The sequence below is a fragment of the Somniosus microcephalus genome, chromosome 34 (assembly GCF_052327205.1).
Source record: "Somniosus microcephalus isolate GS21.2 chromosome 34, FLI_Smic_1.0, whole genome shotgun sequence".
Taxonomy (NCBI): domain Eukaryota; kingdom Metazoa; phylum Chordata; class Chondrichthyes; order Squaliformes; family Somniosidae; genus Somniosus; species Somniosus microcephalus.
This window is the reverse complement of record NC_141020.1, coordinates 3,313,096-3,334,714: the sequence shown is the minus strand read 5'-3', so window position 1 is coordinate 3,334,714 and position 21,619 is coordinate 3,313,096. Positions and strand designations below refer to the sequence as shown.

Here is a 21,619-nt window from a genome sequence, read left to right as displayed (position 1 = left end):
CCTGGGGTTTTTAAAAACAAAAGAGTTTCCACGAGCAGGCGATTCTGTGCATGGGGCAATCATCTCCCATTCTTGGTGCGCATATCACCGACCCCATTTTTATCGTTTATTTAAAAAAAAAAAATGCCCAGTCTGGTTTGGGACCGAGCAGGTGGTGGTCATCCTACCCCTGTTCGCGCCTCTTCAAGACGACAGCTAGAACAGCATTCCTTACCCAACGAACAAGTTTAGAACAAATCTGTTGACCAGTGTGACAGGACCATTAAAAAAAATCCAAAGTCATTTAAAGTCATGCCGGTGTCGTACATCCCGCCCCTCCTAAAATGTAAACACATAAAACCTTCTTTGCTGAAGCCACAAGACTCCAAAACAAAACCAAAATGTGATTCATATAAACAGGCCCTTATACAACTGAAACCCTTTCGAGAATTCTCACTTTCCATACATTTACTATATACAGGAAACCTTTTTTTTTCTTTGAACAACATACACATTTCCCCGCCCGCCCTCCCCCATTCTTGTGCCTCATGCTGGAAAATTATGACCTATGAACTCTCTTTAAATGCAACTGTAAGCGATCGGGGAGGGTTACACAAATACACGGCTCCCCGATTTCCTGCTTTTTCGGTTAAATTTTTCAAAAAAATAAGGTTACCTTTCCTTACATCATTACAAAAAAGAAATATCGTGTTCTGAAAGCACCACCATTACAAAACTGCGGAAAACAGTTCTTTTGTTGTCGACATAGATGTTGCATTTTGATCAATTAGGGGAGGCACTGGACCTTAACCCCCGCCCCTCACCGCCCCCCGACTAGAGGCAGGGCACCAGTTGGTTTTGGGGTAATTAGCCCGCAGTGCCGTAGCGGCGTATTTAGGTTCAGGCGTTTCCTACCGTCAATGAGAAAGGCACGAAAAGCAACCGTGCTTGTAAATAGTGAAACACCGACATCCCACGCGCCGACAAAACACTTCTGCATTTGGAAAGCAATCACAGACAACGGAATTCTCAGGATGTAAGAACGTTGCGAATGCCTGATCGCTCCCCGAGGCCTCTCCATGGGTGCTTAAACAAAGCAGCTATGGATGTTCCCCTGCTGTGTCACTGCTCAATAATCCAATTGGGGTGTCCCAGCAGCACGCCAGCTTTCACACACACTCTTTCCCCCCACCCCCTCACTTTACCCCAAACTAAAAACCCAGCCCAACAGCTCCGAATTGGCAAAATTCACTACAGGCGTAACTGGCATAAAGCATCAGGACAGACCTTCAATTCCATCTGAAGACACTGTAAGCAGAGTGTTTCCTGGGTGGGACCGCGAGAGGTCCTACCCCAGAATTTCTGCAGCAAGATTCTCAGCTGCTCTGGTACCGGACCAAGAGCTCTGGGGAAAGTAAAGTGTGTTCTACTCTGGGTTTCACAAGCTTAGTGTGCAATGCAAGCTCCACACACAGATGAAGGCGACTGGTTGGACACAATGGTGGGGGAGGGCGAGGGAGGGGATGAGCATCTATGATCCTGGTTTATTCTTTCACTGGGCTGGAAAACAGTCTAGTCTCTAATGGTCAAGACCCAACACCAGAAACACTCGCTCAGTTAACGTGTGATGGGCACTGGAAAGCTCAGCTCCTGGAGGGCTTTGGATAGACACTTCGTTCCTTTATCACTGCTTGCAGGCGTTGCTACTGGGGTCGAAAACGGTGCCACCCAACAAGATTCTTTCAGAGCCTATCATTTCTTTCAACCTTCCAAAATCCACGCGAGCATGGAAATTCCGCCCGGAAGGAGTCAAACACCACTTCCAACTCCTGGAATCCCAAGCGCTTCATCCGACGTCAGTGTTCTGCGAGTCAGCCAGCTCGCACGCCTCCAACTTTCCAAAAGACCAAGATAGCGTCCATGAAACTCCAAAAGTAAAACAAAAACTGCATCACGTTCTGACCTAAAGCCAAATGAGATGAGCGAGAGTCATCGAGCTTCCTTCAGGAGCCCAGTCACCGACTAAGTTGTTGAAGGGGGAACTTCATTGTGGTAGATTCTGGGCGAGGGTGGGGGGGGAGATAGAGGGTGGGGGAGGTGAACGGACACCTCCTGCTACCGACCCATAAGTTGAGTAACTGGGCAAACAACATCAACCACAAAGCATTTGAGAAAGAGAGAGTAAATTCAGTCCAAACCGTGCTATTTTGGAGCCCGTTCACAGATGTATTTTTGCTGTTGATACAAGCACAAATATACAGATGTATATAAGCAACAATCCCAGAAAAAGTCAGTTGTTTCCCCATTTTGCTCACCACACCAATTAATCCTCTTTGCAGCTCAACTGGAGTATGCTGGAGCAGATTGGACAATGCAACAAGTTTCTGAAAAATATTTTTTTTTAGTAATGCGGGCTTCAGAACAGAACACCTCTTTTATATATATATTTTTAAAACTTTCTTAATGGTTAACTTGTATTCACCACTTTGACAGTTGACCAGAGGTTTTAGGTTAAATTAGTGATAGACAGATACAAACGCCAGCCCTGTACTACTGCCAAGTACTGCATGCACTGGTACCAGACCTATATGACAGCACAGCGATCAACATGTACAGGTTTCTGTTAAGACCATTGTAACATCAGCCCAAGAGCTCCCGTCTCCTCTCTCTCTGTCATGAGCACTGCTCACCACCTTACACTGTCAATCACTAATTTCAGGTTAGTTCCCAGTTTTCTTTAAATTAAGTTTTGAGCTATACGATTTATTTGTACCGGTGCAGAACCTTTTACCAGATGGGTACTGAAAAAAAGTTAAAACAAAAAAACAATATACCGGAAAACAGACCGGAAGTAGTTTGGGTACCGGTCTATTTCCCCCAAGGTTAAATAAAGGTCAGCGAAGATATACATTGTACGGTGTAGTGACCCCCTCAAACTTCAGTGGCATTTCCTGCAGCTGCTGTATAATGTCAGTCTCTCAGTAAGTGTTCACAAGCGAAGTACAGCGTACTAAATAGTCGATGTCTTGTCCACTCCATCTGTTAAAATAAAGGAAATCATTTCAGTGAAGCACCAGAAAAGGGCAGTGCCATGACCATCGGTTCTCCTCTCTTCCAAATATGCCATTTACTCCTTGCACTGAAATCAAGACTCATTACACCCTCTCCTACGGCAAGAAACCTAGAAGATAGGAGCAGGAGTAGGCCATTCGGCCCCTCGAGCCTGCTCCGCCATTCAATGAGATCATGGCTGATCATCCAAATTCAGTACCCTGTCCCTGCCTTCTCCCCATATCCCTTGATCCCTTTAGCCTTAAGAAATATATCTAACTTCTTCTTGAATATATTTAATGAATTGGTCTCAACTGCCCTGTGTGGCAGAGAATTCCACAGGTTCACCACTCTCTGGGTGAAGAAATTCCTCCTCATCTCAGTCCTAAATGGCTTACCCCTTTATCCTTAGACTATGACCCCTGGTTCTGGACTCCCCCGCCATCGGGAACATCCTTCCTGCATCTAGTCTGTCTAGTCCTGTTAGAATTTTACAAGTTTCAATGCGATCCCCTCTCATTCTTCTAAACTCCAGTGAGTATAAGCCCAATCGACCCAATCTCTCCTCATATGTCATTCCTGCCATCCCAGGTATCAGTCTGGTGAATCTTCGCTGCACTCCCTCCATGGCAAGAACATCCTTCCTCAGATAAGGCACCAAAACTGCATACAATACTCAAGGTGTGGTCGCACCAAGGCCCTGTACAACTGCAGCAAGACATCCTTGCTCCTGTACTCAAACCCTCTCGCTACGAAGGCCCACATACCATTTGCCTTCTCTAGAACTGTGGAATTCCTTACCTCCCTCAGTCTGTCCTTAGAACTTTCTGCCTCTTCAAACCCAAGCTAGTGTACATTTTCTACCCCACCCTTTCCAATTTTGGTGTCCTGCACTTCACCTACATTTCTCAATTAAAAAAAGGTCTTTAATTTGCAAGCTTTGGGCAACCTGATTTATGAGTGAACGAAGCACACAAATATTGAATAACTCAACGTAAGTTAACATTCATTACAAAAAACTCATCATTTCAGAGCTCAATGGAAAACATTTATTCAACTTCCTTAGTGCTTTATAACTCATTCCAGCTAGTTCTATGTTTAAAATAAAAATATACACTTTTAACATTTGAGAGATAAAGGGGTAGATTTTCCTAAAGCTGTCGGGAAGGAGGCGGGACTACAACTTTCGGGTTTTAGTCCCGCCTACATCGACGGCCGGCCAATCCACGCGATTTCCCCTTGATTGACCTTGTTAAGCCCGCCCAGCGGGCTCAGCAGGCCAATTAAGGGCCACCTGGCAACAGGTGACGTCACAGATTGACATTTTATCTGTCAAGAGGTGTTGGCAGATGAAATATCAGCGTTTCACAGCTGTTTGAAGCTGACAAACACTGACAGTCTGACTTTTAACCCGAATCCTTCTACACAGATTCAGTTAGAAATCTCACCGGTACTGAAAGCTGAAGGCTGTCACTTTTGACAGCTCGCAGCCATTTTGCTTTCAGTGCCGGCTGAGTGATGGACTCCCGAAGCCTAGAGGAAGAAAGGCTGTTAAGGTAAGTACAGGTAATTTAAACTTCTTTACACACTTTAGACACACCAAACACACTTACCTTTGCACTCATGCACCCATCACTCGCCTGAACACCGACATCTCGACCCCTCCAAGTCCGTCAACCCGACGGTTCGCCTGCTCTAACCTGGCGTGGTTTGGAGCCATCGGGAATCCCACACGACACCCCTCAAAATAGGGATTAGGCTAAAAACTGCCTGTTAACAGGCAGTTAATTGGCACTAATCCCATCCCGCCTCAGGTTGGCGGGTCCCAGTGCGGGGCGGGTACCCGCCTCCCCTGAAACTTACGTGGAGGCGGGTTTTGGGTGGGATGGTGGTGGGACCCCCGATTTCGGGATTTTCCCACCCCACACGCCTGAAACCCCGCCTGACGGCTCCAGGAAAATCGACCCCAAAGAGTGTGGAGAAGTTTAAAAAGAGCAGAATTTGGGGGGGGAGGAGGTCACATTTTCAGCAGTCTTGGTTCTCAGGACTCATTCCAGCCGCTACATGCACTGCTGAGGAAAACCTGGGTTGTAGTAGCTTCAGCCTTTGCTGCAGCACAAACTACTGCAACTCGGTATCGTAGCAATCTTTTCAAATACGCGTTAAAAAAATTATACTCCTGATCCTAACGTTCCCTCTAATTTTTTTTTGGGGTGGGCGGCCCATTCCAATCCCCGTGCATGCGCAGCTTTTCCATTTAAAAGCCGGTGAGCCGGATGCGCGGGAGCTCCAGACTGTTGCGCGGCTCAACAGGAACATTGCTTCTGATGGTTTGTGCGTCAGTCCGCGGTGGGGCTGAGCCATACTGACCCAGCAGAGGTCCCGGATTCAATCCACAGTCTGCACCGATTTAAGGGAAGGGTAGAAGGGGAGGGACTAATCGAATGCCCCTCCGCGGCCGGCGAGGCAGGAAGCAAGCTAGCCAGTGATTCTGCTGATTGATCAAATGAGCCCTGGTTGAACATGGGGGCCGTGGGAGGACCAACGAGGCTCAGATGCGATTTCCCTGACCCCAATACCACGGCGGGTAGCTACCAAGGTGAAGAATGTTCCCTTGGGCGAGGCACTGGGGCACAGCCTTACCCAAACCGGAGCCACAGATAAAAAACGAGTAACGTGCATAGTAAAAGTCCTATCAGCAGACAGAGGAGACTTTCATCTGGGTGGGATTTATACCCAAACCCCAGAGATGAATCAACATCTAATCCACTGCACCAACCTGCCTTCCCTCCCGCAATATTTTCCTCTTATAATACTGAATATTCTTACTCGGAATTGGATTAATGACTGCTGAACGTACCTCCCAAGGCGTGCTCCGTCATACTGAGGCACAGAGACTCCAGTCTTGTATTAATCTCCGGCTCCGTCACTGGCACTTGACATTCTGGTAAAACAGCAGAGAGTCTCAGTAAACTGTCTACTCGGACACTCGGCAGAATACAAACCCTCCCTGTCCCCATGTAGTTTCTCCCTCCCTCCCAAGTTTTAGAAATAAGCAGCGGGAAAAACACTAAATCCTGTCTTACAAGTAAATAGGAACAGGAGGAGGCCATTCAGCCGCTCGAGCCTGTTCCACCATTCAATGAGATCGTGGCTGATCTGTGATATACCCATATACCCACCTTTGCCCTGTATCCCTGGATACCTTTGGTTAACAAAAAAAAAATCAATCTCAGATTTAAAGTGAACAACTGATCCAGCATCAACTGCCCTTTGCGTGTAGAAGTGTTTCCTAGCTTCATTCCTGAAACACCCGGCTCTAATTTAGGCGATGTTCCCTAGTCCTAGACTCCCCAATCAGCGGAATTGCACCGCAGTATTATCAGTGAACCTTCCCGCTCTGTAGGAGGAAATCGAACCATTCCAGGTCGATGGAGGAAATGATCTAGAACCAAAACACGACAAACCTGACTGCTGAAACATCAGGATGGCTTGTGGGGAGGTGTGCACAGGTAGTGAGTATGTCCGTTGCACAGAGCTGCGACTTTGACTCGGCATGCTGTTACTGCCACCTGGGTTTGCAAACCATAGGTTCTGCAGGAATAAAGGCAAACATGTCAATCTCACAGGCAGTGTGTTGCAGCTTGATTTATTTTTCTCTTTAATAATAGAAACATAGGAATTGCTGGACAGTACAGTAGGAGTGCTGCACTGTTGGAGGTGCCGTCTTTCGGATGAGACGTTAAACTGAGGCCCCGTCTGCCCTCTCAGGCGGACATAAAAGATCCCACGGCCACTATTTCGAAGAGGAGCAGGGGAGTTCTCCCCGGTGTCCTGGGCCAATATTTATCCCTCAATCAACATCACTAAAGCAGATGATCTGGTCATTATCACATGGCTGTTTGTGGGATCTTGCTGTGCGCGATTTGGCTGCCACGTTTCCCACATTACAACAGTGACTACACTTCAAAAAGTACTTCATTGTCTGTAAAGCACTTTGGGGTGTCCGGTGGTTGGGAATGGCGCTATAGAAATGCAAGTCTTTCTTTTCTTTCTAGATGATAAAAGGCCACGGTCCACTCGCCTTCTACCATCCTGGTAGTCACACGATATAATGGTGCTGCGAATAATGAGAACTTGGTTGGTGTAGTTTCTTCATCCCACTTTGCTGAAGGTGCCGACACTTGCTGGATTACAGTGCCATGGGCACAGCCGACTCTTCGGTACCTCATTCAAGTGGCGTTTCTCCAATGTGAGATTAGACAGTGGGTGCTGGCAGGCTAACTGACGGCGGAGGGCAGCAGAGCTGTCCCCACTCCCTCCTCACCCAGCGCCCACACTTCCCCAGCAGGGGATTGATTGCGGGTTGGCGAACAGGACAGGAATCCTGGCTGAATTTCCCTTCCCTAACGCAGGAGCGCAGAGACCTGTAGCAAGTGCCCCAAAGGCTGAACCAGACGAGGTTGGCTACGATTCCAGCCAGACCAGGGTACTGGAGCCTCCTGGTCAGTCGGACTCGGCTACACCAGAGCAGAGCTGGATCCGTCTCTCACTCAATGTCCACGCCCACTTTCCAGAGGGAGATGGCTGATGTGATTATGATGGTCTTATTGACTTTTATTTTAAACTTCCCACAAATTCAGCCCTACTCATGGCCAGAGAGAGGAGAGTGGAGGAGTCCAACACCCCATTCTCTGTAATAAATGGCAACCAAATAGGTCCCCCCCTCATCTAATGGCCACTATAAACACAGCTTGGGTCAAGAAGAGCCAGAGTAACAAACCCTATTTTTTTTGGCCCATCTGCATTAGGAGGACAAAACTGTGACACCGAGCAGGCCAAAAGAGAATGGTGGAGGAGACTGGCCACGAGTTCCAGAGGGCAGGGGTGTAGTGGGTAAACAGTGGAGAGAAGGGCACAGCTGAAGACATCACACTTAGTCATTAAAAATAGCAGAAGCAAAATGAGTAGCAGTTAAAGTCAAGCTGACCACCTCTCACCAGCAATATGGCACTTTCAAACCTTAATTTCGCCATTTTTTTTTAATAAACTGCATACTTTTAAAAAAAAATTTTTTTTTTAAGATACTTGCTTTTCCTCCAGAACTTTGAACACTCGGAGAAAAGGGGTATGAAGAGAATATTTCCCTCGGTTCACTGATGCTAGCAAAATGTAGAAGTTGAATTTATTGTATTACGCCAGTGACTTGGTTTATACCAAAACTGGCAAATGGAGGAACACCTATCTCATTAATGAGAGCTGATAAAAGAACTCCGCGGGTTCGGAAACAAAAATGAACACTCGCACTGATTCGCTCTTTCACACGAGAGACGGTGGACCACAAAACTCTGAATATCATTTATTTTTTGATGTTTTCTTTTTAAATTTTGCACTCAAAGTGGAGTACGTCAGTGCTGGGGAATGGAACGTTATCTTTCAGACTCCCCGTCAACAAACGTTGTTTAACACTGCAGCAGTGTGGCATTTTCATATCTCCTACCAGGCGTTGTGTGGCCTCTGAACAATTGCTGCCATTCAGTGCCCATGTCCACTAGGAATGGGACAGACACTGCCCAAACTCATTTCAGGAAAGACCCTTGCAGCCATGAAACAGAGAAGACATTTATCTCATCAATCTGGCTGGCTCCAAAGTCAGGAGTCAGGCGAGCGTTTAACCCACTGCACTGCCCAGTCTCCCGACACATCCACTTCTGACAGTACTTCCATCAAATAAGTTGAATAAAACACGCCTTCCGTACTTTCTGTTCCCTTGTATTACGGGGAACATGTACTAACCTGCCTGCCTTGGCTTGTCAGTGGATTAAGCGTATGCCTTGGAGAAACACCACCCAGGCTAGCAGCAGAAGTGCCAATCAGGCCCATGCGGTTTGCAGACAGACCCCGCGGAGGTACCTGGAAAGGCCGCTGGCCTCGTCTGCCTAGCCCACCAACCACAGAACCGGCTGTGGGAAGGGAACTGGACTGACTGAAACCCCAGCTGGAAAGAAGAGGAAAAAAAGTAATGAAAGGCACTATATAAATGCAAGTCAGTCTGTCTTTCTTACACAGTGCATTCCACTTATTGTAGAGATGGTATATTTGGATATTCAAGTAATTTGGACAAATGGTGCCCACCTGAACCAAAATTAATTAAAAATAATGTGCGCACGAGTGGTTTGTTCCGACACACCGTTAACATGTGCATTACTCTCGGGCCGTTTTCCATGCACTGGTTTGCTTTAAAAACTAAACATACATGGAGAGTCGGAAATCCCACATTTCATACGAGAGTCTTCCCAGTACATTTTATGCACTCCTGACTCGTCACTCACTTCAGTTTCAGAATGGTTCAGAGACAGAGCAGTATGCTGGTAATCTACTTCCACCAGGTCTGCACTGTTCTGGTTAGGAGCAGTGCTAGATAAATCAAGTTGGCACAGATAAGTCTGCTACAAGTGGCTTACACTGTACATTTTAATGATAATAAATAGGATGGCGGTGAGTTTAATGGAGTAATTGAAATTCAGGAGTTCTGCTGATGCTCGTAAAATCACTCGATTGAATACATCCTTTGTTACTCATTGCCAATCAATCAATTATCCTATACATAGTAACAAACTCTGTTGTATTCATTTATCTTGACAACCATCAGGTAATGAATGGTCTGGGTGTGACTGGGATTCACAAGTTTAAAGGCTGACAGTTGGCACAGATTCACTCATGCTTCTGCAGTGGTACACATGCAGTTTGCTGCAACTGTGCCTTGCATCAGTGTGTTCTGTGTTTAAAACTAACACTCTGCAGTGTCCAGTGCACGATGAGCCCTACAGGTGACTGACTATATAGAGTGGTTACATTGACCCCTTCTTTCCCCTGCAGACCCTTGCCATCAGTTATCAGTGTGCCAAGTTTAAAACTTGCTGCAAAAAAACTATGATTAGGCGACATAAACTCACTTGCCCCTTCTCCTCACTAGTCTCCCTGCTCTGTACACTGACCACACTTACAGCTGGGCACTTGGGCCTGTTGCACTGGGTGTTTTTAAAACGGCCTTCCCAGAAATCCAGCACCTGGGAGTGGGCGCCTGGTTAACTCTGGTCTGTGGAAACCGCCTCACATATGCCATACTGCCAGGATCGGAATTAAAGCCCAAAATAATAAGCAGCTTAAACTAAAAGCACACTACAGGACTCAGGGTCCGTGCCAGAACTACATCGGTTAAAAAATCTTCCGTTTTGTACAGTTTCTTCAACTGGATCATGGAACCAGAGACCATTGTCCCTTCAACCAATCAAATCAGAGCGTCAACAACCAACCAATCAGATCCCCAAACTCTCTCTCCAGGAACAAATTAGCTCCTAGAACTAAATAATATTTCTGATCAGTTCAGCCACAAATATGATCATATTCCACCAAACATTTTCCGCAGCGTACTGCTGCCATGACAGTTCCTCCCCCTTAAAAATAAACCATTATCAAATGAAATTCGATTAAGAAAACCCTCAAATTTCCCACCCACATTGCAATTTCTCTGAAGTCTATCTTTCCCATGCCACCTCCAAAATATACATCAATAATCCAGAGTATGTGCTCACCCAGGAGCGCAGCATTACACCCCTGAACACTTTGCTCAGCCTGGGCAAGATCCGATGTGAAGAACGTACGCACACAGACTAACTGCGCGGCATGTGCGTGTTCAGGGGTTCCACCCACACCATTTGCGGTTGCGGGTTCAAGTCCCACTCCTGAGACTTGGGCACATACAGCTAGGCGGATACTCCAGTGCAGTGCCGAGGGAGTGCTGCACTGTCGGAGGTGCTGTCTTTCGGATGAGACGTTAAACCGAGGCCCCGTCTGCTCTCATGTGGACGTAAAAGACCCCATGGCACTATTTCGAAGAAGAGCAGGGGGACCTGTGGGAGAGCAGCAGCGCGACCGGCGGCACTTAAAACCGGCGGATTCAGCAGAGGCGAGGTCAGAGAGCTTGGACCTGTGGGAGAGCAGCAGCGCGACCGGCGGCACTTAAAACCGGCGGATTCAGCAGAGGCGTACCAAATCAACAGCAGAGGAGAGAGGTAAAAAGTAATCAGAGTGTGACGTCACCAGGGAGCAGGTAAGTGATTGGTTGGTGAGTATTTCTCTTTTTTAAACTTTAACTCTGTAGTTTATAGTTACTAGGGTCTTTTCTGGTGTAGCAGGGACTGTTGGTAGACTATACAAGCGCCTTAGAGATATTTTTAATTGGTGATAGTAAATTAATATTAATTAAAGGGAAGGTCATGCCAGGTGAGCCCAGCCCCGTGATATGCTCCTCTTGCTCCATGTGGGAATTCAGGGACCCCGGTGCCCCTGATGACCACGTGTGCCAGAGATGCATCCATCTGCAGCTACTAGCAGACCGCATTGAGGCGCTGGAGCTGCGGGTGGATGGGTTGTTGAGCATTCACGATGCTGAGAGGGTCGTGGATAGCACGTTTAGTGAGTTGGTCACACCGCAGGGAAGGGCGCACAGGAAGACAGGAAATGGGTGACCACCAGGCGGAGCAATAGAAGCAGGCAGGTAGTGCAGGAGACCCCTGTGACCATTCCCCTCTCAAACAAGTATACCACTTTGGATACTGTTGAGGGGGATGACTCACCAGGGGAAGGCAGCAGCAGCCAACTTCCTGGCACTGGGGGTGCTCCTGCTGCCCAGGAAGGGGGGGAAAAGAGTGGGAGAGCAATAGTGGTAGGGGATTCTATAGTAAGGGGAACAGATAGGCGTTTCTGTGGCCGTAGACGTGAATCCAGGATGGTTTGTTGCCTCCCTGGTGCCAGGGTCAAGGATATCACTGAGCGGCTGCAGGGCATTCTGGAGGGGGAGGGTGAACAGCCAGAGGTCGTGGTCCACATTGGTACCAACGACATAGGTAAAAAGAGGGATGAGGTCCTGCAGCAAGAATTTAGGGAGCTAGGTGAAGGATTAAAGAGCAGGACCTCAAAGGCTGTAATCTCTGGATTACTCCCAGTGCCACGTGCTAGTGGGTATAGGAATAGGAAGATAGAACAGATGAATGCGTGGCTAAAGGGATGGTGCAGGGGGGAGGGCTTTAGTTTCCTGGATCACTGGGTCTGCTTCTGGGAAAGGTGGGACTTGTACAAGTCGGACGGTTTACACCTGAACCAGAAGGGAACCAATATCCTTGCGGGGAGGTTTGCTAGCACTGCTGGGGGGGGGGGGGTTTAAACTAACTTGGCAGGGGGATGGGGTAGAGTGGAGCTATAGTAGGGGGTGATTTACAGCCAAATACAGAGGAAAAAACAAGTCAGCTGGGAAGGCAGAGAAAATATGTGAGGGCAAAAGGGAATATGGCAAGGCTGGAAGGCATTTATTTTAATGCAAGGAGTCTTGCAAATAAGGTGGATGAACTGAAGTTGTTGTTGAACACATGGGAGTACGATATTGTTGCTATCACGGAGACATGGTTGAGGGAGGGTCAGGACTGGCAGCTCAATATTCCGGGGTATAGAATCTTCAGGCGAGACAGAGGGGGGTGTAAAAGGGGAGGGGGTGTTGCAATATTAATTAAGGAGTCAATTGCTGCTGTAAGGAGGGATGATATATTAGCGGGTTCCTCTAATGAGGCCATATGGGTAGAACTTAAAAACAAAAAGGGGGCAAGCACTTTGCTGGGAGTGTACTATAGGCCCCCAAAGAGTCAGGGGGAGATAGAGGAACAGATATGTAGGCAAATCTCAGAAAAGTGCGAAAATAATAGGGTAATAATAGTGGGGGATTTCAACTTCCCCAATATAAACTGGGATAGACAGAGTGTGAAAGGCTTAGAGGGTGCAGAATTCTTAAAGTGCATCCAGGAGAGCTTTTTGAGCCAACATGTAGAAAGTCCTACAAGAGAGGGGGCGGTACTGGACCTAATTCTGGGGAATGTAGCCGGGCAAGTGGTGGAAGTATCAGTAGGAGAGCATTTTGGCGACAGTGACCATAATTCGGTGAGATTTAAGGTGGTCATGGAAAAAGACAAAGACGGCCCGGAAATAAGGGTTCTAAATTGGGGGGAAGGCCGATTTTAATATGATAAGGCAGGATCTGGCCAAAGTGGACTGGGAGCAGCTACTTATAGGAAAATCCACATCAAAACAGTGGGAGACTTTCAGAAGGGAAATAGAGAGAGTACAACGCCAACATGTTCCTGTAAAGGTCAAGGGTGGGACCAACAAGCAAAGGGAACCTTGGATGACAAGGGATATACAAAAATGCATTAGAAATAAAAGGGGGGCTTTTGGCAGTTACAAAAGACTAAAGACGGAAGAAGCCCTAGAGGAGTATAAAAAGTGCAGGGGCATACTTAAAAAAGAAATTAGGAGGGCGAGGAGGGGCCATGAAATAACACTGGCGAGCAAAATAAAGGAAAATCCTAAGATGTTTTATAAGTATATTAAGGGCAAGAGGATAACCAGGGAAAGGGTAGGGCCCATTAGGGACCAAAGTGGCAATCTGTGTGTAGAACCAGATGATGTAGGCGGGGTTTTAAATGAATTTTTTGCATCTGTGTTCACTATGGAGAAAGACGATGCAGACATAGAAATCGGGCAAGGGGACTGTGACATACTTGAACATATTAGCATCGAGAGGGAGGAGGTGCTAGCGGTTTTAGCAGGCCAAAAAGTGGATAAATCCCCAGGCCCGGACGAGATGTATCCCAGGCTGCTGTGGGAGGCAAAGGAGGAGATTGCAGGGGCTCTGACACTAATTTTCAGAACCTCTCTGGCCACAGGGGATGTACCAGAGGACTGGAGAACAGCTAATGTAGTATCATTATACAAGAAGGGTAGCAGGGATAAACCAGGGAATTACAGGCCAGTGAGCCTAACATCTGTGGTAGGGAAATTATTGGAAAAAATTCTGAGGGACAAAATTAGTCTCCACTTGGAGAGGCAAGGATTAATCGGGGATAGTCAGCATGGCTTTGTCAAGGGTAAATCATGTCTGACAAATCTGATTGAATTTTGAGAGGGGGTGACTAGGGGGGTGGATGAGGGAAATGCTGTGGATGTGGTTTACATGGACTTCAGTAAAGCTTTTGACAAAGTCCCGCATAGGAGACTGGTCAAGAAGGTAAGAGCCCACGGGATCCAGGGTGCCTTGGCGCGTTGGATCCTAAACTGGCTGAGTGGCAGGAGGCAGAGGGTGATGGTCGAAGGTTGCTTTTGTGACTGGAAGCCTGTGTCCAGTGGGGTACCTCAGGGATCGGTGCTGGGTCCCTTGTTGTTTGTGATCTACATAAATGATTTGGATGAGAATGTAAAAGGTATGATCAGTAAGTTCGCAGATGACACGAAAATTGGTGGGGTGGTAAATTGCGAGGAGGAAAGCCTCAGGCTACAGGACGATATAAACGGGTTGGTCAGATGGGCGGAAAAGTGGCAAATGGAATTTAACCCTGAAAAGTGCGAGGTGATGCATTTTTGGACGGACAAATAAGGCAAGGGAATACACAATGAGTGGTAGGACCCTAGGAAGTACAGAGGGTCAGAGGGACCTTGGTGTACATGTACATAGATCCCTGAAGGCAGCGGAACAGGTAGATAAGGTGGTTAAAAAGGCATATGGGATACTTGCCTTCATTAGCCGAGGCATAGAATATAAGAGCAGGGAGGTTATGATGGAGCTGTACAAAACGCTGGTGAGGCCACAGCTGGAGTACTGTGTGCAGTTCTGGTTGCCTCACTATAGGAAGGATGTGATTGCTTTGGAGAGGGTGCAGAGAAGATTCACCAGGATGTTACCTGGGATGGAGCGCCTCAGCTATGAAGAAAGACTAAACAGGCTGGGGTTGTTTTCCTTGGAGCAAAGAAGGCTGAGGGGGGACCTGATTGAGGTGTACAAAATGATGAGGGGCATAGATAGGGTAGACAAAGAGGAACTTTTCCCCTTAGTAGGGGGGTCAATAACAAGGGGGCATAGATTCAGGGTAAGGGGCAGGAGATTTAGAGGGGATTTGAGGAGGAACTTTTTCACCCAGAGGGTGGTTGGAATCTGGAACTCACTGCCTAAAAGGGTGGTAGAGGCAGGAACCCTCACAACATTCAAGAAGCATTTGGATGAGCACTTGAAATGCCATTGCATACAAGGCTATGGACCAAATGCTGGAAAATGGGATTAGACTGGACAGGGATGGATGGGCGGCGCAGACACGATGGGCCGAAGGGCCTCTTTCTGTGCTGTAAAACTCTATGACTCTATGACTATGATTTCTCCCCGGTGTCCTGGCCAATATTTATCCCTCAACCAACATAATAAAAACAGATTATCTGGTCATTATCACATTGCTGTTTGTGGGAGCTTGCTGTGTGCAAATTGGCTGCTGCATTTCCCACATTACAACAGTGACTACACTTCAAAAGTACTTCATTGGCTGTAAAGCACTTTGGGACATCTGGTGGTCATGAAAGGCGCTCTAGAAATGCAAGTATTTCTTTCAGTTCGGTTCCCATGGGGGCTCCATATCTCAGCAGCACTGGCCCCGAGAGTACAGCTGGCTAACCATAGCCCTTTACAGAGAGCTTGGAGCCTCTCCACGGCACATTCCCATCACAGGTATGCCTGCTCCCACACCCAAAGCCTACTGGTGTTCTTTAAACAGCATCTGTACTTTCTGAATGAACATTTGGGAAATCGAGGGAGATTGAAAACCCCCTCGACACCGATTTCCCCAACCAACCAGTCTGTCCCTCTTGACCCCCTTTGCTTTTCGATCTTCATTATTCTCTTCCTGGAATCAAAAGGGAACAAGTGGGAGAGCAGGAATAGCAAGAAGTGGCACAGAGTGGAGAGCCACAGCAGTCAAAGGTAGAGGAGAAAGAGCGCGCAAGGGAAAGGCAGACAGTGATCACAATGGCATACTGAAGTAAATCTATAGAAATGCAAAGCAGGGCCACAAGCATCCAACAGAAGAATAAGGGGCTAACGTTTCAAGAGAAGACCCTTCATCAGAACCGAAAGCTGATAAAGGGTCTCCTCCCAAAATGCCAACTAGGTTCCAGATATTGCAGGCTGTGCTGTGAAGCCTTTATTTCAGATTTCCAGATCTCCTCTATGACAGAAAACTTACCTTCTCTGACGGACACCTGGCATCTCCAACAAAGCCTTTCTAGGAAAAGACCTCAGCAGCTTAAACACTTGCTGCTTCCACGAGAATAGCCTTTTCTTCTGTGTTTCAGTAAATGCCTGAAAGAAATGACAGATAAATGTGATCCCCAAGCAGTACATATGTAGTTTGTGCGGTTTCCCGGTCACTTATTTTAAGAGATGAAAATCATTCAGGACTGCAGACAGCTCGATTCTGTTGTTCCTTATACAACACAGTATGTAATGTGCGCACTCTGGTGTGGAACAGATAAGGAGTAACATTTTGAGCAGGACAGTGCTATTGTAAATACACTTACACATCAGGAACCCAAGAGTGACCACTGGTGGCAATGTTTAGTTCACAGGGTGGGAACTGGTGCAAGTTTGAGTCCTGGCGAACTGCACTACTGAGCATAAGTTGCAGCATCTTCCGCCAGGATGGGAGAACCATTCCATGGCATTCCCCGAGACCTACGAGCAGCTTGTGCCCTGGTGATGGGGCAATGGCAGCAGGCCAGCCACCTGCCCTCTGGGCTACAAGGTGTCAGAAAGAACAGAGACAAATTAGAGAAGGTGGGAGGGGGGGGGGGAACAACTTGTCCAGAAAGTATGTGTATGTGTGTGTGTGTGTGTGTGTGGAGTTTAAAAATGTACATTAAAAAAAACAAGAAGGAGCAATTGTAGCCGTGAGTGACAATTGAGACGTCTGAACGAATTGTATTAGCTCAACAATGCAGAATTCGCTAGATCACAACATCCCCATCAACCTACAAAACACAGCCTGAACTGATTCATCACGCAGCAACACCGACGTAAAGCAGAATTTTTCAGAAAGAAAACCCAGTATGTGGCAAGTGAGCAGACATCAGCAAGGGCTCCAGTCGGAGGGTGACAACTTGCACCAGCGTACTTGGGCTCGGCATAAAGGGAAGAATCGGGCCAACCAGGGTCCCAGCTCCCGACCACTATCCAGTGACTCGCTGGAAAGTGCGAGTGTGGACACCAGGAGAGAATAGGATCGAGTCGGCGGTGATCCATCCACAGTCTAACCCAACATGAGGAATGGCCAGTTGGGTGACACACTGCAGGGCCCTTGGTACCAGAGGCCATATTCCAGCAACGTTCATGTCTGCACATGTCAGCTTAGCTCAGTGGCAGCATTCTCGCCTCTCAGTCAGGCGGTCAAGGCATTCTCGCCTCTCAGTCAGGCGGTCAAGGCTTCCAGCCCCACTCCAAGACGCCAGTGCATGATTTCAGGCTGACACACTGCAGCACTGAGGCAGTGCTACTGGATGCAGCATTAAACCTGCGCCCTATCTACCGGTTCAGGTGGATGTAAAAGATTACACGGCATTATTCCAAAGACCAGGGAGTTCTCCTGGCCAATATTCCTTCCTCAACCAGCACCAAACACAGATCATAGAAATTTACGACACAGAAGGAGGCCATTCGACCCATCATGTCTGTATCGGGTCATTTATTTTATTGCTGTTTGTGGGGTCTTGCTGTGCGCAAATCGGCTGCCGCATTAGCCTACAAAGCATCAGCGACCACACTTCAAAAGTAATTCATTGGCTGCGAATCACTTTGGGATGTTCTGAAAGATGCAAGATAAATGCAAGTTCTATTGTCCCCAAGAGGGAGTAGAATTGAAAGACAAAAAGAGAAATTAGATATGGGATCATTAGTCCATTTTGCTTTGCAGATTCGAATTAGGCCACTGCTGTGGGGCTTGGGCTTGGAATGGAACATAGGAACAGGAGTAGGCCATTCAGCCCCTCGAGTCTGTTCCGCCAGGTTGATCAATTCTTCTGAAAAAGGAAACCCGTTCTAGAAAATGGAAAGGGATGTGCATTTCAAGGACATACCATCATCACAGGTCGGTATTCGCATCCTATACCATCACCACAGGACAGTATCCTCATCCTATACCATCACCACAGGACGGTATCCTCATCCTATACCATCACCACAGGACGGTATCCCCATCCTATACCATCACCACAGGACGGTAACCGCATCCTATACCATCACCACAGGACAGTATCCTCATCCTATACCATCACTACAGGACGGTATCCTCATCCTATACCATCACCACAGGACGGTATCCCCATCCTGTACCATCACCACAGGACGGTATCCTCATCCTATACCATCACCACAGGACGGTATCCCCATCCTATACCATCACCACAGGACGGTATCCTCATCCTATACCATCACCACAGGACGGTATCCTCATCCTATACCATCACCACAGGACGGTATCCCCATCCTATACCATCACCACAGGACGGTATCCCCATCCTATACCATCACCACAGGACGGTATCCCCATCCTATACCATCACCACAGGACGGTATCCTCATCCTATACCATCACCACAGGACGGTATCCTCATCCTATACCATCACCACAGGACGGTATCCTCATCCTATACCATCACCACAGGACGGTATCCTCATCCTATACCATCACCACAGGACGGTATCCTCATCCTATACCATCACCACAGGACGGTATCCCCATCCTATACCATCACCACAGGACGGTATCCGCATCCTATACCATCACCACAGGACAGTATCCTCATCCTATACCATCACTACAGGACGGTATCCTCATCCTATACCATCACCACAGGACGGTATCCCCATCCTGTACCATCACCACAGGACGGTATCCTCATCCTATACCATCACCACAGGACAGTATCCTCATCCTATACCATCACCACAGGACGGTATCCTCATCCTATACCATCACCACAGGACGGTAACCGCATCCTATACCATCACCACAGGACGGTATCCTCATCCTATACCATCACCACAGGACGGTATCCTCATCCTATACCATCACCACAGGACGGTATCCCCATCCTATACCATCACCACAGGACGGTATCCTCATCCTATACCATCACCACAGGACGGTATCCTCATCCTATACCATCACCACAGGACGGTATCCCCATCCTATACCATCACCACAGGACGGTATCCCCATCCTATACCATCACCACAGGACGGTATCCCCATCCTATACCATCACCACAGGACGGTATCCTCATCCTATACCATCACCACAGGACGGTATCCTCATCCTATACCATCACCACAGGACGGTATCCTCATCCTATACCATCACCACAGGACGGTATCCTCATCCTATACCATCACCACAGGACGGTATCCTCATCCTATACCATCACCACAGGACGGTATCCCCATCCTATACCATCACCACAGGACGGTATCCGCATCCTATACCATCACCACAGGACAGTATCCTCATCCTATACCATCACTACAGGACGGTATCCTCATCCTATACCATCACCACAGGACGGTATCCCCATCCTGTACTATCACCACAGGACGGTATCCTCATCCTATACCATCACCACAGGACAGTATCCTCATCCTATACCATCACCACAGGACGGTAACCGCATCCTATACCATCACCACAGGACGGTATCCTCATCCTATACCATCACCACAGGACGGTATCCTCATCCTATACCATCACCACAGGACGGTATCCCCATCCTATACCATCACCACAGGACGGTATCCTCATCCTATACCATCACCACAGGACGGTATCCTCATCCTGTACCATCACCACAGGACGGTAACCGCATCCTATACCATCACCACAGGACGGTATCCCCATCCTGTACCATCACCACAGGACGGTATCCTCATCCTATACCATCACCACAGGACGGTATCCCCATCCTGTACCATCACCACAGGACGGTATCCTCATCCTATACCATCACCACAGGACGGTATCCCCATCCTATACCATCACCACAGGACAGTATCCCCATCCTGTACCATCACCACAGGACGGTATCCCCATCCTATACCATCACCACAGGACGGTATCCCCATCCTGTACCATCACCACAGGACGGTATCCTCATCCTATACCATCACCACAGGACGGTATCCCCATCCTATACCATCACCACAGGACGGTATCCTCATCCTGTACCATCACCACAGGACGGTATCCCCATCCTATACCATCACCACAGGACGGTATCCTCATCCTATACCATCACCACAGGACGGTATCCCCATCCTGTACCATCACCATAGGACGGTATCCTCATCCTATACCATCACCACAGGACGGTATCCTCATCCTGTACCATCACCACAGGACGGTATCCCCATCCTATACCATCACCACAGGACGGTATCCTCATCCTATACCATCACCACAGGACGGTATCCTCATCCTGTACCATCACCACAGGACGGTATCCCCATCCTATACCATCACCACAGGACGGTATCCCCATCCTGTACCATCACCACAGGACGGTATCCTCATCCTATACCATCACCACAGGACGGTATCCCCATCCTATACCATCACCACAGGACGGTATCCCCATCCTGTACCATCACCACAGGACGGTATCCCCATCCTATACCATTAACACAGGACGGTATCCTCATCCTATACCATCACCACAGGACGGTATCCCCATCCTATACCATCACCACAGGACGGTATCCCCATCCTGTACCATCACCACAGGACGGTATCCCCATCCTATACCATTAACACAGGACGGTATCCTCATCCTGTACCATCACCACAGGACAGTATCTGCATCCAATACCATTAACACAGGACGGTATCCTCATCATAACATGCACGTACTCACCTCATGAGCCAGGCACTTCTCTAGCAGCTGCAAGTAAGAGCTTATATTTTCTTCATCTGGTCTGGACACCAGCAGCTGAGTGCAAACTGGAGGAAAACAAGAGATGAAAGCATTAAAATCCACTCTCCAGGACTAAATTCTACAATCAATACAGAAATCATTTCCATTCTTTCACCCTCTCCTCCAAAGTAGCCACACTGTCGCACAGTTTATTGCCCAGCGTGCCAATATACAAGGTCACCTGCCCTTAACCATAAAGACATCGGGAGCATGAGAAAACTTGGAAGGAGGCTATTATTGAGGGAGCTAGGTGACAAGCCAAGTGCAGCAAGAGTCAAGAGAGAAAATGAGGTATACCAGGAAGCAGTGACTAGCTGCTTATGTTGCAAGAAGAATGGAAGATTAAGGGAAGCAAGGAGTTCCACTGTTTGGAGCTCTTGGAAAGAATGAGTTAGAGAAGACGACAATGCAAAGAGTCTTGATTTCAACACACTGGGATGAAAGGAGGAGGTGGTGCATGTACAATTAATACTATTCAGCCCGCTCCTTAAAAAACATGGACAGTTTCCACGGTCTGTGGGCCACCCAGCCTGCACTTACCGTAATGCTTTCAATGGTTTTCAAAACCAAACATCGAGGCCCTTTTCAAAAAGGAGTCAATAATCATAAAACTCGATCCATTTTTTTTCATATCAGTTGGTTAAAAGCCAATTTCAGTCCAACTACTATCTTCCAAGTGCCAGAATAACCCTGGCCTCTCTTT

At 47.7% G+C, this 21,619-nt stretch overlaps 1 protein-coding gene across 4 annotated transcripts in view; it reads right to left on the bottom strand.

The window, feature by feature from the left end:
- Positions 1-2,182: 2,182 nt before the first annotated feature.
- Positions 2,183-21,619, bottom strand: part of samd4b (sterile alpha motif domain containing 4B) — an 88,020-nt gene continuing 68,583 nt past the window's right edge. For all 4 annotated transcript variants that reach the window (XM_085973189.1, XM_085973188.1, XM_085973191.1 and 1 more), the window contains 6 exons: positions 20,857-20,942; positions 16,143-16,258; positions 8,827-9,028; positions 6,498-6,624; positions 5,891-5,974; positions 2,183-3,018 (listed from right to left, as the gene is read on the bottom strand). In XM_085973189.1, coding sequence (XP_085829315.1) covers positions 2,990-3,018; positions 5,891-5,974; positions 6,498-6,624; positions 8,827-9,028; positions 16,143-16,258; positions 20,857-20,942 — 644 coding nt within the window. In that variant the 3' untranslated portion in view covers positions 2,183-2,989. The remainder of the gene's footprint in view (positions 3,019-5,890; positions 5,975-6,497; positions 6,625-8,826; positions 9,029-16,142; positions 16,259-20,856; positions 20,943-21,619) is intronic.